General features: G+C 37.9%; 2 protein-coding genes across 4 annotated transcripts; one reads left to right on the top strand and one right to left on the bottom strand.

The window, feature by feature from the left end:
- The first annotated feature begins 1,076 nt into the window (after positions 1 to 1,076).
- LOC109997711 (uncharacterized) lies at positions 1,077 to 9,249 on the top strand. Of its 3 annotated transcripts, XM_065963873.1 has the most exons (12): positions 1,082 to 1,203; positions 1,342 to 1,381; positions 1,476 to 1,554; positions 2,903 to 3,247; positions 4,624 to 4,737; positions 4,859 to 4,974; positions 5,396 to 5,504; positions 5,602 to 5,738; positions 5,839 to 7,439; positions 7,551 to 7,640; positions 7,738 to 7,864; positions 8,419 to 9,249. In XM_065963873.1, the coding sequence occupies exons 3-11, from the start codon at positions 1,537 to 1,539 to the stop codon at positions 7,818 to 7,820; spliced, it is 2,613 nt and encodes an 870-aa protein (XP_065819945.1). In that variant the 5' UTR covers positions 1,082 to 1,203; positions 1,342 to 1,381; positions 1,476 to 1,536; the 3' UTR covers positions 7,821 to 7,864; positions 8,419 to 9,249. The 3 variants fall into 3 exon arrangements, with proteins under 3 accessions (XP_065819902.1, XP_065819872.1, XP_065819945.1); XM_065963830.1 differs by having other exon boundaries at positions 1,077 to 1,381; positions 7,738 to 7,816; XM_065963800.1 differs by having other exon boundaries at positions 1,077 to 1,381.
- zmp:0000001082 (integrin alpha-D) lies at positions 9,188 to 26,797 on the bottom strand. Its single transcript, XM_020652287.3, has 31 exons — positions 26,654 to 26,797; positions 24,950 to 25,067; positions 23,974 to 24,068; positions 23,752 to 23,834; positions 23,536 to 23,650; positions 23,177 to 23,307; positions 22,918 to 23,060; positions 22,591 to 22,741; positions 21,285 to 21,420; positions 21,109 to 21,182; positions 20,508 to 20,625; positions 20,023 to 20,165; positions 18,564 to 18,710; positions 18,268 to 18,465; positions 17,072 to 17,202; positions 16,806 to 16,963; positions 16,570 to 16,727; positions 15,856 to 15,972; positions 15,030 to 15,100; positions 14,727 to 14,868; positions 14,150 to 14,245; positions 13,870 to 13,949; positions 13,665 to 13,745; positions 13,486 to 13,564; positions 12,822 to 12,929; positions 12,694 to 12,735; positions 11,752 to 11,877; positions 11,535 to 11,648; positions 11,186 to 11,236; positions 10,988 to 11,098; positions 9,188 to 10,836 (listed from the first exon to the last, which is right to left on the bottom strand). Exons 1-31 carry the CDS (start codon positions 26,700 to 26,702, stop codon positions 10,651 to 10,653), a joined length of 3,552 nt encoding a protein of 1,183 aa, XP_020507943.1. The 5' UTR covers positions 26,703 to 26,797; the 3' UTR covers positions 9,188 to 10,650.
- Positions 26,798 to 27,898: the final 1,101 nt, after the last annotated feature.

The following is a 27,898-nucleotide window of genomic DNA, read 5'->3' as shown; positions in this document are numbered from 1 at the left end:
AATTTAATTGTTAGTGCATTTTCCACAAAGATTTGTTTGGAAGACTTTAAGTGAGTCAGTCCAGGCCACATAATATCATACTATTCTTCAAGGCTTCAAACAGGTTCTGGTCACTTCTCAGAATATACATCTGTCCAAACTGCACACACTTAGAACATGTGAAACTGGGTCAGATAGGGTGATTAAAATGTTTTATACTAAGTTGATTTGCTCTGAAACTTAAACCTTTGTTTTCCATTTTTTTACCTGTTTAAGGCCACCGAACTGAATTAAACCAGTTTATACAAACCTTTCCTGTTGGTGCATGAGTCAGTGTCGCCCTCTTTTTTTTTTTTGCATCTTAGCTTTCTGTAAGTTGAATTTGAAGGTAGTTTAACACTATGTAATCCAATTTTATTAATGAACTTGTGTTTATGGATGAGGAATATTTCCATCAACATGTTTAAAATATTTATTTTCATTTAATTTTTTGTCTCTGCTATTGGGTTTAACCATAAACACATAGACTGTATCCAAATGATTAATATTTTAGTTTTTAATTTTTAACATTTATTTTAATGTTTGTATTTATTATTATGTATTTGTATTATTATTATGTATTTGTTTTTAATCTTTTCATATTTAAGACTAGTAATGCTAAGTTAAATCCTGGTTGTATATATTCTCGTTCTTAGTTTTGATATTTTTAGTGCTTATTTACTTTGTATTTAATATTATATTGTGTTTATTTGCTAATATTGTGTGTTTGCATTACCTTCAATTTCCCAGTTTGGGATCAATAAAGTAATTCTATTCTATTATAATCTTTTCTATTCTATTGTCTGTAGTGATTGTCGAGTGTTTTTTGTGTGTGTGAATAATAGCTAAGTACACTGCTTTAACCTGACAGATAGCATGTACAGTCTATGACCTTTATACATGCATAATAAGGAAAAGAATAGTCTGTGTTTTGTTTGTTTTTGTTTGTCCAGACCTGTAGATGGCGGTAATGGCCCTTTTTTTGTTAGCTGGTTCCTCTACAGCCACTATAAAGCCGAAGAAGAAGAAAGTTCTGTGACGTCAGTCTCAAACACGGAAGAAGATGGAAACGAAGGGGTGATGAATGCAGAGCCATGTGAATTACAGTTTGCTCGACTACATTTCAAACAATTGTTATACCAGTAGAAGACTAATGCAGCGTTTTTTTTATTACATGGTAGCATCGTGAGTATCTCCAGTGATACAAGTTTTTATATTTGAACTAAAGTTAAATATCTGGGTGTTATTCTCTCCAAAAGAAAAAAAACTAACAAGAAATGGCTTTCACAAACCTTTTCTCTCGTCTGTCTGCTGCTGAAGTAGACGTGAAGAGTCCTTTTCAACCAGACTTGTTGGCACACAGGTATCTTAAAAATGAATATCCATAGCCTTGATGAGCGTTTCTATTGTGTTGGCTTCATCTACAAAGTCATTACTAACACATGTTTGTTTTAAAGGAACGAGACTGGTAATGGCAAAAGAGGCAATGCAAGAAAGAGGAAACCTCAGGGTGAGCAGATGGGCTGTTTGGAAAAGGTCAGTTGAATTAAATGGTTTATTATATCAAAAACACCTCAACAATATACACTGCCTGTCCAAAAAGAAGTCACCACCTGGATTTAACTAAGCAAATAGGTAAGAGCCTCCCATTGGATAATAACTGCATGGGCGATTATCTTTCAGCTGGTAACAAGTTGTTTAACCCAAACTGATGCAATGAGTAGCTTCTCATTTCTTAAACTACTATGTTGAAAGACCCATCCTGTGAAAAGATGTTATGTCTGTTTGAGAAGGGTCAAATCATTGGCATGCATCAAGCAGAGAAAACATCTCAGGAGATTACAGAAACTACTGAAATTGGGTTAAGAACTGTCCAACGCATTATTAGAAACTGGAAGGAAGATTTACCGTGTTCCAGAGTGAGAGGCAGATGCACCTGTCATGCCTAGTGCCTACTGTACAAGCCTGTGGGGGCACTGCTGTGATCTGGGGTTGCTGCAGTTGGTCAGGTTCAGCAACATTGTGTGCCCAAAGAATGAGGTCAGCTGACTACCTGAATATACTGAATGACCAGGTTATTCCATCAATGGATTTTTTCTTCCCTGATGGCACGGGCTGATCCAAGATGATTCATCAGGATTCATCGGGCTCAAATTGTGAAAGAGGGGTTCAGGGAGCATGAGACATCATTTTCACACATGGATTGTCCACCACAGAGTCCAGACCTTAACCCCATTGAGAATCTTTGGGATGTCCTGGAGAAGACTTTGCGCAGTGGTCCGACTCTCCCATCATCAATACAGTTTATTGGTGAAAAATGTATGCAACACTGGACGGAAATAAATCTTGTGACTTTGCAGAAGCTTATCGAAAAAATGCCACAGCGAATGCGTGGCGTAATCAAAGCTAAAGGCGCTCCAACAAAATATTAGAGTGTGTGATCTTAGAGTGTGTGAGCCAGGCAGTGTTTTTCCTTCCTCCATTAAGATGTATCTCCCTTTGTCATGCGATTTTAAAATAATAATAAAAAAAAAAAAAAAGCCTTTTTGGTCTGTGACTGACTGTATGATGGACTAAGGCTAACTGGATGACGTTTATGATGTTTGGTTTTTTGTTTGTTAAATTTGAGTTTTGTCCACAGCACACATAAGGACTTGAAAATGAAGTCATACTCAAATACGAAGCAGTTGAAGTTGAGTCAGTACCTACAGAATACATTTTATGCAACTAAAGTTAAGTAGTTAAAGTTAAGTAGTTTGATGTTAATGATGCTTTTGGGAAAAACTAATCATTTGTATTTATTGACTTTCTTTAAAATAAATCCTTTACAAATTGACATCTGACTTTCCCTGACATTTAAATTGTAAGGATTTTCTCCCCACAGAGGCCATGCAACCAGACCCAGAGCGCCAGAAGCTATGAAGCCGCATCCTTCAGAGATGACGACCTTAAAGCCAAACACTACTATATGCAGAACAGTCAACATACTAATGCAGGCAAACGAGGAAGACACAACCACAGGGGTAAAGCTGGCCACCATAACACGTCTCCCAATGTTCACAATAACAGAACCAACAATAATCATAACTGGAACATGCAACATGAGCAAAAGGAGAGGACGGAGTGGCAGAACAATCAACATCGTCAGAGGGATGGGTGGAGACCTGCGTACAGAGGGGGCAGACATACTTCAAGAAAAGGTGGACGGGGCAAAGCGAAGGAAAAGCAGGTATGGAAGACACTTGGCTTTGCCTGTCTGGTTGAATATAATTTATCATTTTATTTATCTTACAGTTCAAGATGATAAATAAAGCTCAGCTAGTGTTGTGGCAGCAGAGGCTTTCAGATGAATTCATTTTAAGATCTGACCTGTGATGCTTTATTCATGTTATCCCACATTTTCTTGCTATTCATACATTTCCTCTCTGACAGTCAAGACAGTGTTTATTTTTTTTAAATGGGGTTGAGTTCTATATAAACAGACATGAGGCTGAAAGTTTTTCCATTATTAAGGAGACATGACATTGTGGCTTCATGATGATAAAGCGCACAGGAAGATACTGTGCTGAAAGCCATGATCAAGATAGATGGCTTGATCTGAACTTCAAGAGCAACAGAGATGAGTGTAGGCTCCAGGATGAAGAGCTTCTAGCTAATGCTGTCACTTATGCTGAAACTAACAGGGATCCAAATGAACAAACAAATGGTCAGAGCTGCAGATGAAATGAGGTATTAAACAGTCAGACGTGCCACATTGCCTAAGAGAAGAAACAAACTTAAGAATAAGCAGATCACTTGCACCAACGATGATAAAGTGATATTATAAACGTTTTGTGCCAGTTGAGAAATGTCCTCCTGTATATGTTGCTGCACCTGTGTGATAGAATCTATATATAGATATGTGCGCATTCGATCAGTGCTGTTAGTGCTAGCCTCCTGGCTAACATTAGCTCCCTCTGCCTGGCTCCATTCAGCCTTTGGAGCTGACTGAAAAAGTTTGTTAACTAGATCTTGTTGGGGTCAAATGCCCTAGCCAGCTGCCTCCTTTTCTTCTTCTGTCTTTTCTGTCATCCTAACTTTGTGCAGGTCCTTGAAGTGCTATGCGGATTCCGACTTAGGTTTGCTGCACACGCTTACGTTGGTGACATTACCAAAAAAAAAGGCTCATATCAATTCAGGAAGTAGGGGTTTACTGAAGCAACAATAAATCTAATGTGTTTTTGTTTCTCTCAGTCATTTCTGTAATGAGTGTTAAGGTGTTAAATAAAATTTGGTCATAGTTGCTTAAAATTAGGATTGATGTTTTTTTTCCATGGGCCCTCCCCATGTGACTGGGCCCCAACAAGCTTTCCCCTTTATCCCCCCTTATGGACGGCCTTGTCTGTAAGTGAAGATGAATATCTATGTGCCTACCATTTATAGCTGAAAGATTTTGTGTGTTGACAAAGGTTATCACATGATATTACAAATAATTTCCCTGAATTTGAGTTTTCAAATTTAAGTTTCTGCATCAAAAAACAAAGCACAATCTAAATGTTAATTTGTTTTTTGTTTTCCCCCAAAAAAGATGTGAATGTAACAGTCATGATCTTGTTTTCCTCTCAGGACTCCGAGGTGAAACGCACAAGATTCATGTCAGAGGAGTTCAAGGAGCAGAATGCGTTGTGTGTGGATGGTCGCCTACTCTGTAAACATTTCCTTTTGGGAAAGTGCATTAAGGCAGGTGAAGTTTACAATATCTATTAAAAGAAAAAATCTCTTGATATGAAACTCAAATTAGTGCAATTGTCAAAGTGAGTTTTAGGAGAGTAGTGTGATGTCATTCCTCTCCTGTGTGCAGGATGGCGACTGCCAGCTGGAACATATTCAGGGTTACAACGATCTCTTTAAGGAAGCGTGCAAGTTTTACATCCAAGGAGCCTGCTTTAAAGGAGAGAGCTGCCCCTACATGCACAATATCCTTTGGCTTAAATACTCGTTTGCATCAAAAGTAGCACGTTTACATGGTTCAGGTATCAGAGATAATGTCTCCAGGTTGCTGCTCTTCGGAGATTTTCTGGGCACATTCAACCAGGAGGGGACCCCGGGGTGTACTGTGTATACTGTACTGTACTGTACTGTTGTTACCATTTGGCTTGGTAAGGCCTTGAAATGCCCCTAGAAAGAGCTAGAAAAATGTTGCTGTAGTGAGGGATGATCGACTGGCTCAGCCTGCTGCCACTGCACCCAACCTGACGGATAGATGGATGGCAGCTATCTGATCGGCTTCCTTCATCTACAAACTCATTTCTTTATATTTTAATAGACCTATTCCTGCGTTTTGCTTCACACCGCAGCCTGTTGAACACCTAATGTTTTTCCTTTACTAAACTGCACAGTCCTTCCCTTGCAAGTTCTTCCACAGAAGAGGAAAATGTTTGCAGGGAGAAGATTGCAAATTTTCCCATGAGCCTCTGAGTGACCTCACCAAGAGACTGTTGGATGAGGTGTGTTTGTAAAAAGTCCAGGTTATGAAAATGTTGTTTAAATTATTTAAACGTGTGTGTGAACATGATTTAATGTACTTTACTTCTTCTGTTGCAGGCACTAAAACGAGAACAGGAACTTTATGAACTGGCAAAGAAAGCTGAACGAGAGTCGTTGGAGCAGCCAGTGAATACAGACGAGTCCAAAAATATAGATGCAGATGAACCCCCTGATATACTCTCTCAACCACTGAGGTAGAAAATTAAACCTTTTCCTGCTATTCTGTCCAATATATTGGATGTTCTACTTTAATAAAAGTTCATCCTCATTTATGACATCTCCTTTTAATTTCAGGCCTAACTTTTATCAGCATGTAGAGACAAACGCTGAGAATGAATCCTCGTCGACGCAATCGGAAAAAGAACCAACTGAAAACGTAAAGGAAGAAGAAAAATCACATTCGTCAGACGTTGCCCAACCTCCCAGTTCTCCATCAACTTACTCCGATCACAAGGAGCCAGTTTCTTATTCAGTTGAAGCGGTGCTCGGACCTCAACTATCAAAACCTTTCTCTCGTTTCTTCACATCTACAAGAAGTCAAGAATCTGCTCCCCAGCCTCCTTCTGACAGCACCCCGGTGTCCGCATACCAAAGCTTGATTCCCTACTCTGTTGAAGCTGTTCTCAAGTCTTTCAAATCAGTCGAAACACCCAATCCTCCTCCTGCACAAACTTTATCCTATACACCAAAAGCCAACTTGGCAGAAAGCGCTTATTCTCCGTTAATCTCGGATATACAAAATAAGAAGGTCTGGTATTCAGTAAATGAAGGAAACAAATCCCAGGACAAAGTGTTCAAGAGCCTGCCATCCCTCCAAACACACACAGGTCTGACTTCAAAGGCACTTCCTGATCTTATTCTGGACTCTGAGGATCACAAGACACAAGTTTTGAATATGCAAGAATCCCCGAAACCTGTTCATGAAGTCAAATCTGAGTCGTTTCATTCTCAGAAGTTTTTTTTCTCCAATAGCAAAGGAGACGTCAAAGAAAGTGTGCATCTATCTACAGAAAACAAACCCTCTGTAAACTGTAAAAGTATTTTTCAAGTGGCACCCGATAAGCCCAGAACAGTTTTTCCAAGTGCCTCTAGTCTATCTTCTGAAAATCAGATGAAGCCAAATCTCTTTGCTCTCACGTCTGACTCGGGAGCTTCTTTTAAGCCGTATGGTTTTCCCACAGGTTTCACAAAGTTCTCAAGTAGAGCTGCTGTTCATACCAAACCAGTCTCCATCTCTGTCAAGTCAAGTGAATCTGCCGACCCTGCCAGTCACCTCGCAGCCAAACGACCCCCCGCGAGCGACCCGGCACGCTGCAGCAGTAACGGGCCGCAGGTTGGTCGTCTGGCAGGTGGATGTAAACCGGCCCTGAGAACATCCTTTCATAACCTCTTTGCAAGCCCGATCACTGACTCCATGAAGCCTAAAAGTGATTCTGTAACAACTTCCACTTCTCCTAAAGGCTCGATTCAATCTCCTGGTCCTGATCTAAAGTCGGCATGTTTGAAAAGTAATCCTCTTCTTACTGTGGTTAACCCTGACAAAGCCCCCACTCTGTCCTTTGTCAGCCTTTTTGAAGCGCCTCTCAATGACGCTCCTCTCCCAGGAGTATCCACACCAAATTATCCAAAGACTTCCTCTGCTTCAGAAAAGACAGTCCAGACGGTCGATGATTTGAAAGAAATCTCTCGTAAGCCAAAATTCCTTAAAATCTCCTCGAAACCTAAAATAGAAAATGAAGGCACTTCAGCTGAACGTAAAAATCTGATTATGAATCCCGCCTGTGGCCTTGTACCTGGTTCCGTCAGCGAGTGGTCTTCCAGTCCAACTCCTTGTATTACGAGTGAAACTACAACCCGTGCTGATCATCAAATGCCTGAAATGTCACTCGGTAAAGGTAAGGGGACATGACACAAGACGTTCAGGAAATACAAGGGTGAAATGCTGGTTTGCACTGTAAGTTTGTTAAATGTGTTGTTTTTTTTTTCTTATGTTGTTGGTTCTGAAGATGTCCCTGCAAGTTCAATTCTGAAGACTCTGTTTCTGCACTTGAGCCCGTACCACCAGAATGAAGAGCAACAGGACAGTGTTCAGATCGGTATGCCACCAGCATTTGTATTAATATCTATACACGGTATACGATGTCATCCTGGAAGACGTGAACACTCATCTGTTATTGTTTTCATGTGTTTCAGGAAATGAAACTAAGGACAAAATGAATATAGAGGTCTTGGAGAAGCAACAGAAGAAGAGAAAGGCAAAGGGCAGGAGATGGTAGGCCATCAGCTGGGAAAGAGCACAGCAACCTATCCGAGTGGAAGTGTGAGAAATGTCTGCTTCTTGCTCACTTAGCTTTACTGCAACACTAAACTAGTAGATCTGTGAGCTACTCAGGTTTCACCCTGCTTCAGTCAGATTACTCATCGCTTGCTTCAAAAATAAAAGTTGGCAGCTGACTAGCCATCATTCAGACATATTTTGCTGTTTTGTAAACAAACCTTTTCTTGTAGGACATCACCGTCTGTTACAGTAACAATAAGACGGAGTCATTTAAATGACTTCTCGGTTACTTTGCAGACTTCTTTGTTGAGCTTGTGGTTGTCAATTTGAGAGTAAAATATTGTGTGAAATCCACTGCTGCAGTCTTTGGACGTAGACAAAGAGGAGTTGGTTATATTTGTGCAACAGACAAAGGGTTTATTTTTTTAGTCATTCTGAAATGTGTTGCTCAGCTCTGCTTTCATGTTTGATGACAAAGAATAAATGCCTTTTTAGTTTTAGAGGGAATCAAACATTGGATAAAAGATTGCATTAGAACTTGAAGAGCAAGCTGATTTATTTTTTATCTTCTATGATGTTTGTCCTCTGCTCCTCAGACACCACAGACCACTGAGACAACAGAACAGCAGTCCTCTCATCACATCTCCCCGCAGGCAGCAGGTGTGTCCACCCTCAGCACTCCAGGATTATATCAGTTGAGAGACTCTGGAAAGCACAACTTCCCATTGAAAACGCTGACGCAGCATCACATCGGATGACATCAGAGGAAGGACGGGCGAATGAGAACATGGTGACCTAACCACTCATGGAGCTTTTTAAGACTTTAGACACCAAAGTTATTAAACTCCGGGAGTTTTTGGTGTAAAATCAAACAAAAGTACTGATGAATATTATATTGAATCATGAAAACATGCACAGGCATAATAAAACTTCACTATGTTTATTTAAAATCAACAAACTGTATGAGCCACCAGGATTGTATCTTGTGAATTGTTTTTTGTTTATTATAGAACATGAACATTTTGTTTGTTTTCTGTCATCAGAGAAGAAAACTGTCTGTACACAGATGTGTGTATCAATGCAAGAGAGAGCAAAACACTCGTAATATGTTCTGCCTAATTTAAACCTGCACTGTGGTGTGTGTCTCTACATTTAGAGGTGCATCAAACATTGTGCACTCCTTCTTTAATATCCGATCTCCAATGAGGAAAATCTCCTGCAATAGTCACAGGCCAGGTTTGAGATGTGTGCTGGTCTCTAGAGTAAAACAAAAAAGGACTCAACTCAAGGTTTTCTTTCAATGCCATCTTTTACAGAAGATAGAAGTTGGACAATGACAAATGAGACATTTTATCAACACATCACAAATTCTATAGTCTGTATAGAGATTTTATTCCCATGAACATTAAAGATATACATTTACAGTACATGTTTCTATGACTTATTAACACGATCAGATGCTATAAAAAAGAAAGCAGCCTCAGCTTGTGAGAGGGGTGAGTAAAAGTAAGGTATGAAGGGTATTCAATCAGAAGCATTACACTCAAGTTTAAATTGTAAGTGTCTGTGTACAGTATCATTTAGGAAACTCAAACAGTTCTGAGCAGCAACATGCTCGTTGCAGAGTTAAATTATTAAACATTCTGATTTGATTAAGTGATTTCAGTTCTTCTCTTTCTGATACATGTTTACTTTAAAACGTTTGAACTTCATCTGTGCTGCTTTTCAAGAGATCTTTCTGAATACTTCACATTTCTCTTTAGTACACTTGCAATGCAAAGGACAGAACACTAAGTAACTGTTTCACCATCGTCATCAACCTGTATTTATCTAATGTGAATGTGAATTAGGTTTAGAGATACAGAAACACTGGACGAAGCCTGGCAGAGCTGATATACTTTATACGCTAATCAGGTTGTTTTTTTTTACATATTTTTGAAAAACTTGTAAAAAAAACAAACAAGTATGACTTGTAATTTAAAAAGAGCATGCTTTGGATGGACCTCATTGTTGGATACTCTTAAGCTTTGTCAGTCAATCTGTTGTCTTGATTACTGCAACAGTGTCTTTACAGGTCTGCCTAAAACATCAGTCAGACAACTGCAGCTGATCCAGAACGCTGCTGCTAGAGTCCTCACCAAAACCAAGAAAATGGATCACATCAGTCCAGTTCTTAGGTTTTTACACTGGCTCCCAGTCTGTCAGAGAATAGACTTTAAAATCCTGCTGCTGGTTTATAAAGCGCTTAAAGGTTTAGGGCCAAAATACATGAGTGACCTCCTGATTAATTATGAACCATCCAGACCGCTCAGGTCGTCTGGGACAGGTCTGCTCTCTGTCCCCAGAGTCAGAACCAAACACAGAGAAGCAGCGTTCAGTTTCTATGCTTCTTATATCTGGAACAAACTCCCAGAAAACTGCAGGTCTGCTGAAACTCTCAGCTCTTTTAAATCCAGGTTGAAGACACACCTGTTTACAGCTGCCTTTAATCAAACAGCTTTAATAAGATTTTAAACTTTAAGTCTGCACTGTAACTTTTAACTCTTTTTATATTTTTACTTTATTTATTTCATTTGAATTATTTTTATTTGAACATATGTTAGGATTGAATAATTTCAGTGATTTTTTTTTAAATGTTCTATTTGAATGTTTATTTTCTTTCCTCTGTCATGATGCTTTTGATGTCTTGTGTGAAGCACTTTGAATCGCCTTGTTGTTGAAATGTGCGACATAAATAAACTTGCCTTGCCTTCCAGTTTCATTCAGTAATAATTGAATCGTTCATAACTCGGCAGGTTCATATAGGCATCAATTCTTCTCTCTATATATCAGGCAGCAAAAGAATTGCTGTTTGCCTCACCATCATCAACAAGCTTTTTTTCCTCTGGAGGTTGGTCCGATTTGTCCACGGTCTGGCTGGTGGGAAGTGGGGTGAACTTTGTAGGGTTGTCAGCCTCGAAAGCATCATCTTCTGCTTGATAATCTTGGACGGTTTTCCTTCTAAAGCAACCCAACTGGGGCAGGAAAAATACAAACACAGATCAAGAAAAACAACAGCTGGAAGAAACATTGTACTGATATAATAATTCAGTTACTCAGACTGAAGCTACAGCTCTCAGTGGTAACTTAGTCCTTTGTCTATTTGAAAGAGAACTGTTCATTCACCTTAAACATGATGAGTGTGATGATGATCAGAAGCAAGAGTCCCAGTCCTACTCCCGTTAAAATGATCTGGAGTTGATGAGGAGGGATTATCAGCTCAATGTGGACTTCAATCTTTTGGCAGGAAGAAAAAAAATGTTTAAACTTTTTGAAAATAAAGATTTAAAACTTCTTCTAGATGAAAACATTTAGAGAACATACCCATTTCACAGTTGGATCTTTGTCTTTCCTCAGGCCAGTTTCATCAGACTTCTGTGGAAAAACATTATAATTCATTCACATCCCTGCTCAATAAAGGATTTTTATACTACTTCAGACTGCCTTTTCTTCACAAAGAACTCTGTTTATAAACAGGACTATCATTTATGTCTTAGCTATTTGACCTCTGACCCCTGTTCTCCAAGAGCACCTGATTCATCGACATGTTTTGACCTGGTGCAGCACTCGCTTCAACCTTTTTTTTTTCTATCATAATTCATTGTTGAATAAATATGATCAATGGAGTTTAGTGAGAAGCCGTACAGAAATATAATTTCCAAAGATAACATACCTCTTGTTTATTTGAGTTCAGCACATATCTTTGCTTGTCGAAGTCAACGTGTATAAAACTTTTCAGTTTAACCTCTGCACCATCCCCGATGTATCGCTTGAGAAAGCTGACGTTCTGCAAAACAAGAGCGTGTCAATTTCAACAACACGTTCACTAAACTCAGCAGCTGTGTTTGTGTGTCTTTTCAATGTGAGCTTGTGTTTTAGTTGCCACGTACCGCTGCATGCTCTTGAAGATTCCTAAATTGTACGTCTCCCAATAATTCAATTTCAACAGCAGATTCTTTTTCCAGGATGAAACTGTCGCACTTGACCATTTTGCAGTGTTTATCAGGAGAGCAGTACTGTAACACAACACCAATGCATTTTATTACATGTATTCATACCTTTATTTAAAGGTGCACCATGTAATAAAGGTGAAAGTTGTAGAGATGTACAGATTCTGTGGTATATGTTCATAACTCTTTACACAAACTGTCCTCAGAGGAAAATTTGGTCTCTGTAACACTGTCTGAAGATAAAAAATGATGGATAGAAGTTATGATGTGGGGCCTGAAACAGTGAAAGTGTAACTCTCCTGGTCGCTTTTCAGCTCCAAACAGTGTTCAGGGACCCATTTTTAACTTTGAATAAATGTTGTGTATTCAGTTCAGAAAATAGAGCATAGTGATTCTCTTTTTCTTTTTCCACCGCTTATTTTAATACAATTCTTAGTTTTACCTTTCCTGGTTTACGGTTAGATGAAACCTGTTCGGTTACAAATGTTCGCTGACATGTTGAGTAACTGACTCTTCCTTCTGTTTACTATCTTTTTTATCTTCCATTTATAAAGATTGGGGTGGGATGGGGGAGTGCAGGAACTGGTTTGATGGTTGATGGAGGTGGGAAGGGTCTTGCTTTTTTATTTTTTGTTTGTTTTTGTTTGTTTTGTCTGTTTTTCCTTTGTTTTACTGTGTTTTGTTTTGTCCTGGCTTTATGGAGAGGTGAAGTGTACCTCTTGTGTTTTTGTTTGTCTATGGGGTGTTACTATAATAAAAAAATAAAAATAAAAATAAAGCATAGAATTGTTTCACTTCTCCAACTTTCAAATCTCACTACCAAAACTCCATAGTGCACCTTTAAGGTTTAGTTTTAAGTTAATAATAATATGATTAACTTACTTCAGTTTTCATGTCGACAACGTTGGAACATTCAGTTTTATTCTGAAAGATAAAGTGATAAATGATTAGTGATGCAACACAGGCAACCTTTGGGGTTAGGTAATATTTTTAAATGATGTCAAGGTTACCTGTGGGACAAAGACTCGATAGCTTGTAATTTCAAAGTCATGTTCCAGTGTGGTTGGGAAAAACAGGGACACAGTGATGGGAAATCCCTTAAAGCCAGGATTATTTATCTGCAAAGAGTGAGAGACAGTTTGTCAACTTTAAAAGACCTATTTCATTATTAAAAAAACACACCAAAACATGTGCATTTTTTTTTTTGCAAGGAGTTTGATGAGAAGATTTAAAGTGATTGCATTTTCTTATGTGGAAAAACATAAGAACGTAAGAACATGGACGTAACCTCTTGGTTTAAAACGGTAGCTATAGAGAGTGCCTGCAGCTATTTATGACTGCCAGCAGGGGGCGACTCCACTTCTGCTAAAAACAAGTGATACTGGAGTTTTGATGATTGCAGCATCTTTTTGAGCATTTATAGACAAAGACAATATAGACACTTCTGACTCACTTAAAAAATAACAAGATTACTTTGGTCAAAGCTAAATTTAAATCCTAAAGTTAGTCCACAGACCAAAGAGTGACTTCTTAGTGTTTGTTCCCACGTCTTACATTCAGTCTATGGTATTTGGTGCTTCTCAGCTGCCCCCAAAGAGGAGGTTAAATCCCCTCTTGAAATGTTTTTGAACTTTATCAGATACACATTTTATATGGTTGAATTATCTGCCTCACCTTGTACAGTGCGATCAGTTTTTTGGGCGCAGTCTTTTCGTCTGTTGTGAAGTTGAGATAGGTTATTGAGTCTTCTCCCCTGAAAGAACAAAGGATGATTACAATGTGTAGGTAGTTGGAAAAAAAATCCATATATTAACTAGTTACAAAATGTTATTTATTGGAGTAGCACCACTTACACAGTCACTGCCAGTTTAACTTCATACTGTACGGGGATAGTTTTGATGAGGGAGGTTGTTCTGGTGTAGTTTGTGTTATCACTGAGGATTTAAAAGCATGAATTGTTTATATTAAACATGACAATGTAACATTATAACCAGTATTTTATAACAAAAAGAAAATGTTAGTGCTTTATTCTGTGTGTTGCATTGAGAAGGTCTCTACCTATTTCCTGTTATGTTCATTGAAATTGTGTCATTCCACTCGAAGTCGGACAAGATGCGGAAAGAGGACTTAAACGTTGCCTTCACAGAGAAAGAAGACAAGTGTGTTAGACGTGATTCAAAGAGAAAGTGTCACAGGAAAATACATGTATATACAAAATACATGTCTACATGTAGGAAGTAACCCGAGATTTGTAAGTGTGAAAGATCAGGGCACTTCTCGTTTCTGAAACTTTAATTTCTGTTTGTTGAGGGGTTGTCTGGTTTGCAGTATGACTCACAACTGAATGGCTGCGATACACAGGGCGGCTGACACCACACACGGTTCTGTCCAACACGTCCAGATCAAGACACTCGTGAAGTGTTGGTCTGGTCCACTGTTGTTCAAAGAAAAGTGGATGTGAGATCCTTCAGGATAAAAGCATTTCCTTTGAATTCAATAATGAAGTAACAATGAACTCGAATCATAAATCCACCTTTAAGTGTGAGTAATGCACGATTAAAAACAACACATTAATACACAGTGAACAAAACAAATAGAAAGCCACAGAAACATTAAGGGAGTCAAAATAACATAAATGTCATACAACAAATGAAATCAGCCATATATAGGATGGTGAAGGGATGACTACTCTATCTCTGATTGGCTAGTATACACAAATGAATATGCATGAGGAGTCAGAGGCTGTTTATCCTCCGCTGGACGGCACCACTACACCACTGACCCCTCCAAAGATTTCCTGTTCAGACACATGTTCTTTGTACACCATGTGCTAAATTGATATTCTAGTGTCAGACAACTTTACAGATGGGGTTTAAGGAATGAAACACTAAAATAAGTATGTTTTTTTATCTCACCTTTGTCAGAGTCATCCTGGAGAAGGAGAGGCCTACGGGATAATGCATTGTGAGGCTTGTGTTGTACGAGTCATCCCCATGATTAGACAGTTGTATAAGCACGTTGAAGGAATTATCTTCTGTCACCAGTAGTGTCGGGGTCCTAAAAGAAAGAAAGTGCTTTTTATGTTTGCATTCAACGTGAGTATATCATCATCATCATCAACATCATCATCAACTTTTATTATTAGACTCAAGGTCCATTTTAAAAGACATACAATACAATATAGCAGTCCCTGTGCAGTGTTAGTCAAATATACATACGTGAAGTTGAAGTCCACCTCGAGTTCAGCGACACAGACGTCGTTTCCACTACATTGCTTTTCAAAGGGAATCTGAAAAAAAAAAAAAAAAAAAAAAAAATTCTGTTTTGTGTCACACTTCCAAATTGAGCAATGCAGAGATGATTGTGTAAAACATGGCGACAGCCCGTTTTTTTTTTGTTGACCAGGTTAGTTGAGAAAAAAACAGTGCATATGTTTGTGGTGATGTGACTGTAGAAGAAGAGGGAAGACTCAACAAGCCTATCTTTGATTCAAAGTTTGTTCAAAGCCCAGTTCCTGGCGTCACATTTTGTCTTTATTTGTGACTGGTCTTAAACTATCTGCATCTTTAATGGAAACATTTCCTCACAATATTATAAATAAAAATGTTATAGATTTTTGTGTTTGTGTTTGTTCTGTTTAAACTTTGAAACATGTGTTATGCCCTAATAGAAAGTGTGTATCAGGACTACAAATACTGGAAAATAGGTCAAATGTCACAGTCAGTTCTTTTGTAACATTTATGTCCTGAGGAGAATCTTGCTTTCTGTATCAAAGATCAGTCCCCACTGAGTAAATCAAAGATCAGTCCCCACTGAGTAAATCAAAGATCAGTCCCCACTGAGTAAATCAAAGATCAGTCCCCACTAAGTAATATAGTCATGCATGACATTTGCAAGTAGACTTTTTTCATTTTTATGAAGACTTGACACCTGCTGCTTTCCCGCATGTCATTCCCCACACTCTCTCTCTCTCTGGTTTCCTCCTGTCCTATCAAATAAAGGCAAAAAGATCCAACATAAATTTAAAAAAAAGACTGTGCTTACCTCCACAACAGACTCCCTTTTGCTGTCCACGTTCAGGACAGCTTTTGCACCCTCACTGTCGACTTGTGAAAAATGTAGTTTGACACTGATGGGTGATAACGTGTCTACTACACATTTCTGAAAAGAAAAAACAAACATGAGTAATCTGCATATTGTTGAAGAGAGATTCAAACAATGTCGACAAAAAACACTTTTCATTTGAATTAGTTTGTTTTGCAGATTTCACTCAAATAGTAAATAATGAAGAGGAGTGCTGTGCTTCTTCTTCATGTGAGTTGTAAGTGATTCTTACTGAGACTGAAAGGCGTTGCTACACTGAAGGTGGGTCTGTATGGATTAAGTTACCTATAGCCGATGGCTGTATACTTGATAAAAAAAAATGCAACTTTAATGTCAGATTCTGAATTAAAGGTTAGATTGAAAGTAAAAGTATAGTAGCATTTTCTTGTTTTTGAAGAAATGTTTGATCACAATTTGAGGCCGATGCATAGAGCATACGTTTTGGGCTACTACTCATTATTTTTAATATTTCCTACCAAGTACAGTAGGAGAAATCAGTATACTTTGCTCTCTCACTCTTTTATTTAAATTTCTTCGCACAGGTTAAATAGGAAAGATTCAGTGACATGAAGAATATTGAGAGATGTACAAAAAGATGAATTTTTATGCAGATAAAATAAAGTGAGGGTGAATTTCATCATTTCATTTCCATACTGTCATGTTGATGGAGAAGTTGAAGCAGGTGTCTTCATCCCCCAGCTCGTGGGTAAAGCTCAGTTTCCTGACTTTCCTGTCATGTTGGAAGAAACCCCGAGAAGTTTGTCTCATCGGATCCACGTCGAGCGTGTACGTGATGTTCAGTCCAGGGCTCACTGCTCAAAGGCACAAAGCGGGGTTAAAATAAACCACAGGATAGAGGTTGCATTGAGTATATTTTTGGGTGTACTGACCTGTTTTGCTCTTTGTGGTTTCTACTTTTTTAAAACAGGCTGCTATGTCAACCATTGGTATGATTTCATCTTTGTTGCTCAGGCAGTCAATTTTCTCAGTGCTGATCTCCTCAGGTTGAAAAGACAGACTTGCTATGACATTAAAGACAGGCCTGGAGCTGAAAGACATTAATAAGATCCATTCAAAAGTACGATTTGACTTGAAATGTTTGGTTTGATAGGATAAGTGTTCACTTGATAGACATACTTTTACACAATATCCATACCTTAAAACAACAGCCATGCCCTGTGATCCGACCACAATATCTGGGAGCCCGTCATCTCCAAGGTCCATGGCTCCATCGATGGCCTGTCCAAAGAATCTCAGACCAGGCTGTATGTTCTTACCCATGATTTTCTGAAAAAAAGAGACTTCACAATTCAAAGAGTGCATGTTTCACAGCAGTGGGAAAGATTCAAGTTTGAATAGTAAGTGCCGGGGAGCCTGTTTAGGTCAGTTGGTAGTGAAAGCGCAGGTTCGACCCCCGATCCTGATGCTATTTGATGCATGACATCCCCCAGTCTCTCTGCCCACATGTCCTTTTTCTCTAAAGCATCTATTAAAGTCTATTAAATATAGAATTAGCACCAATATATATACCTGATAAACCATGATGATGGATCAAAATAAACCACCCTGCTTTACTGACAAACTTGATTGCAGGACAATTTGTTTAAACACACGTTGTATATATAGACCCTTACATCAACCGTTCTTAGAAAGGTCCTAAAAACTTTCAATTATGTCAAGTCAAAGGTTCCCCAAATCACAACATCATGATGCATATTATTAAAATGTCTAAATCTTTGCTTTGCAGGTCAGCTCATAAGGTGAACAAAATGAAACAAGAATATATAGACATGACAACTAAAGCGAGAAAAAACAAACAAAGACAAAAAATAAAAATAGATACAAAATAGCAAAACATAAGCAAAGATACGAGAGCAACAATACAGACAAAATACATTTAAATGAGATGAAAGTCAAGCAATGATTTTTATGTTCAGGTAGTGTGATAGAAAGGTGTGAAATGTGTTCGTGGCAGCGCGATGCATTAAAGTGCAGAGCTTAGTGGGGAGAAGCGAGAAAACAAACAAAAATATAAATAAATGAAAAATGAAAGAAGATAAAATTATATAAATGTAGTAATGTGACCATCATAAAAAGAGAGGTGATGGTAATAAATATATATATGATAATAAATATACACACGTACATCCATAGGTGTACACATACATGCGTACCAAGATCATAGAGATGTCGTAAAGAAGAAGAACAGAGAAGAGGGGGCCACAGGGTCCCCGCAGAATCAGGCAAGAGGCCCCACCCCCGCACATAAAGCCCCCCCAGCGCCAACTCCCAAGATGGATGGGGCGGGCTGGGTAAGCAAAGAAAGGAAGTCAAGTTTCTCTAATGTCTCACCTGGCTGAAACTGCTGCGCATCCCTCTGCGTCTATCACCAAGGTAGATGTACACAACCCCCCTGTTCTCGTCCTCCAGGGGGGCTCCTACAGCAACATCCCGCAGTGCATCTCCATTCAGGTCTGCCAGACTAGCTATAGTGGTGCCAAATCTCCCCGTTGAAGGTGCATTCACATCAAGTGCCTTTACCAGTTGCTTCTGTAATCAAATATATATGTTAAGCAATTAAAGTAGAACAATGAATGAATCATCTCCCCACTTCACCATCTTCACTTTCAAACAGAATCTGAGCCGACCTCATCAGTCAGTGAGTAGACGTAGATGTGGCCTTCCCTCTTCTCCGTAGGCTGGTAAAACAATGGAGCTCCCACCAGAAGGAAATCAGTGTCCCCGTCCGAGTTGACGTCCACTGAGCACAGCTCCGCACCAAAGTAGGAACCAAACTAAAAAACAAATAACACTATGGTTACAAAAAAAAAAGTAGCACTACATTTATCATTTTAGAGAAACACCTGCACCCCAACCCTAATCTGCAAAAGCAACCTGTGGGTGTCTTCCTTCCAACCACCAACATATTGTGTCTGTGTTTATTAAGGTGCAATATGTGGCACCTTTACAAAACAGCAGTTCTAAATGCAATATAAATGTCTGGAACCAAATGACTTTAAACTTAAAATGATCGACTTTGTTCACTATATTTTCATTGTTTTCTGCACACACATAAAAAAAATCCTTCGCTAAGTAACTTTTTTTTTCTAATGTCAGGGCACGTATACAAAAGACTTCAACTTTTTCCCCAAAATACAAATTAAAAAACAAAACAAAAACTTCCATCTCCTACATTTTTTTCCAGCTTGCTCGAATACTGTTCTTTATGAAACATGCTGCACTACCAAAGGCCTCATGTGTCAGTGGTTACAAGGAGGAAGCAGACAAACTTCCTTGCACTGGCACAAAGTCGTTTCTTGAGAAACCGCAGCCATCTCTCCTTTTGTTGAAAACATGGTTTATAGACTTCTTCTATTGCTGCAGCTTGCAAGAAAATGGTTAACTTACTGATCAACTCTGAAAAGTTCAATCTGATCAAGCAGCAGATTTAAAAGTGGGTGTTTTTTTAATGACTAAAATTCCTCGCAGTCTCGCATCATTGAATTTAGAACCAAATTCATAGGCAATCTCTGAACCAGCTCTGACAGAGATTAAGTCCTTCTGTCATTTGCAATGGCAGATAGAGTACTTCTTAAAGGCTTTATATGCGATTTTTTGATCCAGCAGATGTCGCCCTTGAGCACCAGCATGAAACCACAACAACTCGCGCTGCATTGTTGTGTTAGCATGCTAATGCTAGTGATCTTTATTATGCTCATATCTTCACACTGCATGTAAATTTACCTGAAATGAGTGTGATCTAGAAACACAGTTAAGCAGTGAGTACAGTATGTTATTCTTCTTTTCTCTAGTCCCTCAATTAAACAACTTATATACACGAGGGGAGGAGTCAGCTGGCCATCCCGGCGATGTAAACAAAGTGAAGATAGGACTCTGAAAACTCTGAAAACATCACAGACAGTGGGACTCAGGTGTTACACCCATTGTAGACAGTCATGACTCACAGAGTTATTTTCAGAGGAGATACTTGATTTATATTATATTTAAGTGTGAAAAATAGAAAGACTTTAAAGAACACAATAAACAAATATGAATTTTCAGAATATGGCTGATGAAGCAGGAAACTTCCTCGAAACATTTACCAACCTTGTCCCCGAGTACTCTTTGTGCTGCGTCCCACTTCTTTCCATTATGTTGGAAAAGTACAACCTGTCCGATGTGCAGAAATCTGGGTGCTCCCGTGAAGTATAGAGGAGCGTTACTCCTCTGTCCAACAGAGACAGAGTAGCCTGTAACAGTGTGAGACATGTGACAAAGGGCTCCATTTTTACTCCAGTCAAAGCTATTATGATCATCACACAGTGACAGAAGTTTTCCGTTTCTTGATAATCGTGTATTGTTATGAAGTAGTTGTAGATACACATTTATGCAGCTTATGATCCCACAGCTTTGCAACTTTCACCACAAAGCCACTTCTAAGTCGTTATAAAAACTTATAAATATGATTTACTGTGGCAGTGCCTTCGATAAATCAGAACATCTGTAGCTACCTCAGCAGAATAAAAAATGATTAAAATCAAAGAGATGCTTGTCAAGTTATCTGAAAAGAAAAAATACTTCATGTTTGGTACCAATGTAGGAGTCCATCTGCATTTCTGAATCTTTAATATTTGTTTCACTTTCTCCATGAAACTCTTGAATTGAACCTCTCCAGCTGTCAGTTCCCACTGATCCAAGAATCAACGCGTCCTGTTGACAGAAATGACTGTTCAAAGCACGAAAAGAAAAGGACCCACGGACAATATAGTGTTGGCAGACAACATTTTGTAATCTCATTTGCTGCAGTCGGACTATTTAATTGTGGCTTGGTTTGTTTAGTGAGGCATCCATCACAATTAACCAACATCCAACAAATCAAACTGTCACACACAGTGGAATCTTCTTGCTCAAGTGTGAAACGTTGACACATTCCTTCTGTGGTTTTATGAGCCTTGTGTTCATTGGTTGTGATGTCCAAGCATTCATAGTACAAGTAAGGCTCAAAAAAAACCCTGAGATAAGACATGTTTAGTGACTTTTCTTACATTGAGAAGAGCCGTGTGTAAAGTTTGAAATATAGTCATTTGTGTGTAAACTTATTCAAAAAGAAATGAATAGTCATATAATGGCTGCATCTATAACTGAATCTGCTTGTATGCAATGTTTGCAACGATGGATTTTGACTGTCCTCACCTTGTGGAAGACAGCGCTAAATCCACTCTGTGACATCTCATTTATCATGTTTCCCGCCCGAGCCACCTTTGAGCCTAAAACACAAACAAATATAGTTTGAAATGACTATTGTAGATTCTATGCAAGATCCAATTTGAGAACAATTGTGAAAAGAGTTTGAAAAAATAATAAATCACCTTCCAAGCTAAAAACCTTTTTTTGGAAGTTTTCCAGCACTCCTTTAAGTCCGTCATAGTTCTCAATTTTGAAGGCATATTTCTCTTTCGGTTCTGAAGCAATGGCTGTGAATTTATCCAGACTAGCATCTTTGACCTAAAACCAGAATCCTGTTTGAGATTATGCATGCATGACACAAACATATTATACATTTTGCACAATACTGGACTTGGCAGTGAAATGAGTGAAAGTTGTTTAATGTGGGGATTAGCTGTGTTAATTGTTAGCGTTTTTGCTTTAGGTTTATAAATATTTGAAATGTTCCCATGCTTGTTAATCATTACTTCACTTTTATTAATAAAAAATAATCTGCATAGCGGTAAACAGAACATCCCCACAGATTGATTACTAAGATTGACAACATATTACTCCCAATAGTTTGTCAAATAGTCATGAAAATAAAATGTATGTGTGTGTGGTTACATACTTTAGATGTACACCGTTCACTTTGTGTGCTGCAGTCAGCATGAATTTCAAAATGTTATTCAAAAGGAAATGATTGTTCATGCAACACCCTTATCATTTCAAGGTCATTAAATTGCATCTGATTGCATCTGGGGTGGCGGTGCTTCCTATAAAAGGTTTTCTTCATCTGCTCGATGATTATTATTTCAGTCCTGACCTTTTCCTACATTTGACATGTAGATGTGAGAAACCTGTCTTCATTTGGTAATGTTAAGACACAAAAAGTTCAGTTTGATTGAGACCCTCAGCCTTAATATGATACGTCAACTATACCAAAAAGAGAAATGGTAAAAAAAGAGAAAAAATCCTGCCCATGTAGCGGCCTATATATTATAATTTTGTGGCACATGACATCATGATACAGGGTTGTTGTTGTTGTTGTTGTTGTTGTTGTTAAAGGTGCACTATGTAGATTTGGTGGTGAGATTTGAAAGTTGGAGAGGTGAAACAATTCTATGCTGTTTTTTCTGAAATAAATGCACAAACTTTATTCAAAGGAAAAAATTGATCCCTGAACACTGTTTGGAGCTAAAAAGCGACCAGGAGAGTTACGATTTCACCGCTGCAGGCCCCCCACCATAACTTCTCATGTAGCATTTTATCTTCAGACAGTGTTACAAAGTTTGTGTAAAGAGTTATGAACATATACCACAAAATCTGTACATTTCTACAACTTTCTTTTTTTTTCCAATACTCTATATTGCATCTTTAAACATGAAAAAATCAATTGAGCTACAAAGATGTATTATTGTACTGATTAGAGAAGAACATTGAGACATTTGATACCATTGCACAGCTTACCCCAATGACAAAGCGAATGATGTTTTTCTCATCGTATCTTTTAATAATATTATGTCTGTCTTTGTCACTGGGATCTCCATCAGTGATTAGCACCAATACTCGAGTAGCATCTTTAGAGGCACCTGCACCTGGGTTTTGGAAGAGTTTTTCCCTGAAACAAATGTTTTAATGCTCAGAATAAATGTGATCTGTAAAATGAATGAACATGACTTCAAACATGAGATGCTCATAATATTATATTTATACCTTCCATTACTTTCAGTGTTCAGCTTTTGCCTCTTAAATGTTTTCAGTTGTAAAGAGTTTGTGTAATGAAACAGAACTTACAACACATATTTCAGGGCGCTGTGGGTGTTGGTGAGAGTATTCAAATGTTCTTCCTTCATAAGTTTATCGTGAGCAGTGCCGGCTTCATAGTCATTAAAGTCAAAGACTTTGCGGTAGTCTGAGGAGAACTGGACTGCTGCGAACTAGAAAAACAGCATGATGCAACAGATGTTATGAAACAGAATAAATATTACAGTGTTTATATTTAAGTTTGCAGGTAGATGCTATCAATGCTTTGACATTGCAACTGTCCAGTTACCTTGATTGATGTGTTTGAAAGGGTTTTCATTATATCCACTATGAAAAGTTTATTTTTGGAGAACTCTTCTTCCTTCATACTCCCGGATCCATCGAAAAGAAAGACTAGGTCCACTGTCTTTTTTGTGCATTCTGAAAGTATACACAGTTTAAAAATGTATAGAAAATGTAGTAAGGTCAATTTGTACGGAAAAGGATTAGGGCCACTGGAAAAAACAATTCTGGTTCTCACTTTTTTTTTCAGAATTCTGAAATTCAGAATTCTAAAAAAAAGAAGTCAGAACCAAAAAAATATTTTTTTCAGTGGCCCTAATCCTCTTCTGTAAATTTGTGGAAGTGTAAACTTTAAAAATCTTTTACCTTGAAAAGCCGGTGTGAATGAGGAGACTTGCTGAAGTTGATCTGTCATATTGTAACACACACTGTTCAGATAGGAGTTCCCATAACATTCATGGACGACACTTGGACTGCAAACCTTTAAAAAAATAAAAATTAAAAAAAAATTAAAAAAAAAGATTAGTTTGCAAAGAAATAGAGGCATTTCTTCCTATACTAATGAATGTGTTGCTCTCTTACAGTGAAATGGGAGCCTGTTGAATCTTCAGCTATCGACAAGCCAAAGTGCTTGACTGGTAGTGTCGCCTTTTCCGGCGAGATTTCTACAGTATCAACAACATCATTCCATTAGTGCTTTTAAAAATACACACAGCTATATTATGACATGGAGTTCATCTTGTAGTCCTGTTTGAGTACATGAAACCTTTGTGTAATATTGCTTATTGAGCTACATTTCTATACCTTTGGGGTTGAAGCACTTGGGGGTTTGGTGTTGAACAACATGTGTGCATATTCCCCCGGTTCCATTTAGCTGCAGCGGTGCAGTAACTATGATCCTGTGGATAATAAAAATGAATGAATAAATAGATTTAAAAACAAATGTAAGAATTTAAGTTGTCAGCTGACAGAAGAAACACAGAAAATGCTCCTCGTTTTGCAGGATGTGAAAGTGATCTTTCTCTGATGACACTGAAAGATTTAACACAGGATATACTACGTATAATTCAGAGTGATAAAACCACACAGTAACTGTAACTCGCCATAGCCTCTGACACAGGAAACAACTTTTATCTTTCCTCTTCACATTCATGTGTCATTCATACCAGGCTAAGATCTAGAGGCAGGAGCAGAGCCAGGGCCCCACTATTTCTGCTGTGTTACATGCCGCTGGTGGCTTCCTTTACTTTTCAGTGTAGCCCATTTCATTTGGTTAGTTGTTAAAAAGTGACTTTGGTCGTAGGAAGGCGTTTTTTTGGTGGGTCGCAAATGTGTGTCTGAAAAAAGACTTGTGTCAAAAAGTCTTTAAAGAGACTTTTTAATTCTGTTTGTTTTTTTATTCCTTGTTTTGTACCCACTGATGTCCAAACTGCACAGTTTTTCATCTGATTGGTGAAAAATGTTCAGCTAGACTAGTTGAGAATCCCTGAAATGTTGTCACTTTATAGTGGAAATTGTGATTCAAGTCTAGATGGAAAACAGTTAAAGTTAGTACATTTAAATATTCATAGAAATTACATAGGTTTTCTTTTTTGTTGCAAATAAGAACATGGATCATTTAGAACGAAAAAAAAGACATTTGATGGTCAATCGACTAGAGGCAAATTCTGACCAATCAGATACGACCCTACATGTCAGTCTAGAAACTGCCATTTAACTGAGAAATATGGATATTGATAATGAGAGCAATATACAACATCAACTGAACTCTGTAACTCACCCTTTGTTTGTGCCAGACATGAACTGAAGCACTCTGTATCCAAAGAAATCCTTTTGTTCACCACTATAGACAGTGGCATCATTTACATCCATGTTGAAAGCCAGCAAGGTGGGGATGGCTGTGGTTTGTGAAATTGAGAAAAAATCTTTGATACGTTGTGGTTGCGCTTATTATATAATAGAGCTCTTTAACTTCTTCTATACAGTTGATAATATTACAAAAATACCAATTTCAAAACTACTTAAATTCAATGCTGAATTTAGTACTATTGAGTGGAATGATGAACTGTCGCTAGAAAATCCAGAACAAATTCTAACATAACTCCACACTAAACTTCAGACAATACAGAATAAACATACCACTGCCAGCAAGGGTCGACCTAGGCAGAGTAAATTACCATGGATAAATTCTGAATTATCTCAACTCCTAACAAAGAAGGCCACTCTCCTCAAAATGTATAGGTTAAGTCGAACAACTGAGAGCAAAAACAATTTCATACAAATTAAAAATAAATGTACTACTGAACTGTCGACTCTTAAGGTCATCACTGAAACACCAGATAGAAATAGATAGAAACATTACAACACACAAGGGTGTGACTGTAGTGTGAATGTAGACATAGTTCCTTACCACCAAAGCATTACACTACTATGACATTTTTTAAACTCTGGATAATTTGAAGATATAAAAAAATAAAGATAAATCCGACTAATAATAAAATATATCAAAGAAAAGATCATGGGCAAAACTTGATCCTGGCATTAAAATCAACTCGATTGCTATCAATTTAGTCAAAGGTTTGGGTGTGTCACGCTAATATCAGCTCTTTAAGGAAGATCAATAATCAGCAGCAGAAGAGAAGTCTGTTTCCTTAAAAAAATGTGTTCTGGGTGCTCCAACCCAAAGACCTTCTAGTTTCTATTAGAATAGAATAGAAAAGATGTTTATTGCCATTTGCACAGGTACAGGACAGTACAGGTACATTAGAATTTTTGTGCGTTTCTCCCTGAGTCAGCTTCTACAAAAAAGTTTAAATTATATATAAAATAGAATAGCATTATAAAGAAAAAAAGAGTAGAAAAGTACAAATCAAATCAAATAAATAAATAAATAAGTTGTAGTAACAGCTAAGTGATTCTGTATAAACTGTACAGAAGCTATACACTGTATTAACTCAAAGATATAATACAAAAAAATGGGAAACACTGTACAATGAAATGAAAATATAAATATGTTTTCTTGTCTCTACTTTCTACATCTCGTATTACACCTGAGCTTATTGCACACATATTTTTCACATTATATAATTACACTGTTTTTTGTTTTTAAGGTTAATATTGCACACTTGTATTGCAGTGTAACATTAGCAGAGTAACTTCTGTAAAAAAAAAAAAGGTTGCTACAATGAAAACTATCAGAGTTACTTTCTCAACTTGAAACTAAATGATGACAAGCAAGAAAAGCCTGTGGTCAAGCCCTGCCTACTTAACTCACAGTCATAGACGTCTTGAGCTTTCGCCCTAGTTTTTGGAAATACTGAACAATAAAGTGAAATGAGCCACTACATGTTTAACATCACTTGTTTCCATTAGTCATGGATTATCCTTATTATTCACTAATTTTTTTCAAAACAAAAAGTTCTTTATCATTGTTTTAGTGAGGAATTTAGTCGATGACTTTAAATAGTTAAATCATAGAACTTACCAGCAGCCACCATGTAGGTGAGCAGAAAGATGCGACCCTGCCCATGCATCTTTCACATCACTCTTCTGTTGACTGACAGATCTGCTGCTGTTGCCTGAGAAGAACCTATTTCCTGTGTGCTCTTTTCTCTCTCTATATAGGCGTTTCCGTAACAGGTGGTTGTGACACTTCTGCTCTTACAGCAAATGCTCTCACCAAAAAGTGTCTTTTCGCTTGTGCTTCTCCTTTTATTTTTCAATTCCTGAACCCTTTGTTTTGTACTTTTGTGGAGGGGGATTTCCTTTTTTTCCTAAAAGAAAAAGAGGTGCCACAGAATGAAGAAAGTTGTAGTTATTGAAAGCCAGCCCCGCTCTGATTTATCAATGAATTAAAAGTATTGTTAGCACAACAGAAGTCTGAAATATTATTAAAAAAACAACACAGTTTCAGGCTGTAGACTGCTTTTTGTGCTAAACAATTCAACTAGTCAAAACACAGAGAAGAGGGTAATCCACACAGTGATGCATATTCATGCTTATTGTTTATATCACTGGGATTTTCTCCTTTTTTGTTGTTTTCTTTATTTGGTCAAATGTAAAACAAACATGACATGCAGGGTAAACTGAACTTTCAAATAACTGTACCGTATAAAAGTTATGATGCATTTAATGCTGAGTCAGTCAAACGTTAAAAAGGATTGACGTAATGGGTGGAAACTTTGCCTACACATTTATTTAGTATTTTCTTATTTATTTCAAATTTTCATACCTTTTATGTTGTTGGTGGGGAGAAAGTGTTATTGCTGACTGAACTACAAACTACATGTCTACATTGCACTGGCGGACTCAGGATGTTTGAGATGCAGGGGTGAAAATAATACAAAGGGCACCTGTTCTATGCAGTGGGTCACCAGCACACAAAAAGTCATCATATTGCGTTTTCTCCACCAAAGGAGCACATGATTAGATATGTGCCCTCTTGACGGCACTTAATCATGATCACTTATTATGCAAGCTACACTTTACCATGTTTTTCTTACATTAACATGTGTCCCTAGCCTGTCTACAAAGCACCCAATGATGAGAAAAGTCCATCCTCTCCGTCTTCTGCCTGCTCCACTTTTTATAAATGTGTGCTCAAACAGGTCATTTTGAGATTTTCCCTTCATGACATCACAAAGGGCAGTAGCCCCTCCCCCAAGTGGGTGATGCTCCCACAGCTAGGTGTTTGTTCTGCCCTCTGAGTCTGCCTTCTCATCATAAACAA

This window comes from Labrus bergylta, chromosome 1 (genome assembly GCF_963930695.1).
Source record: "Labrus bergylta chromosome 1, fLabBer1.1, whole genome shotgun sequence".
Taxonomy (NCBI): Eukaryota; Metazoa; Chordata; class Actinopteri; order Labriformes; family Labridae; genus Labrus; species Labrus bergylta.
The sequence above is the reverse complement of the archived record's forward strand: the minus strand, read 5'-3'. Positions and strand labels throughout refer to the sequence as shown.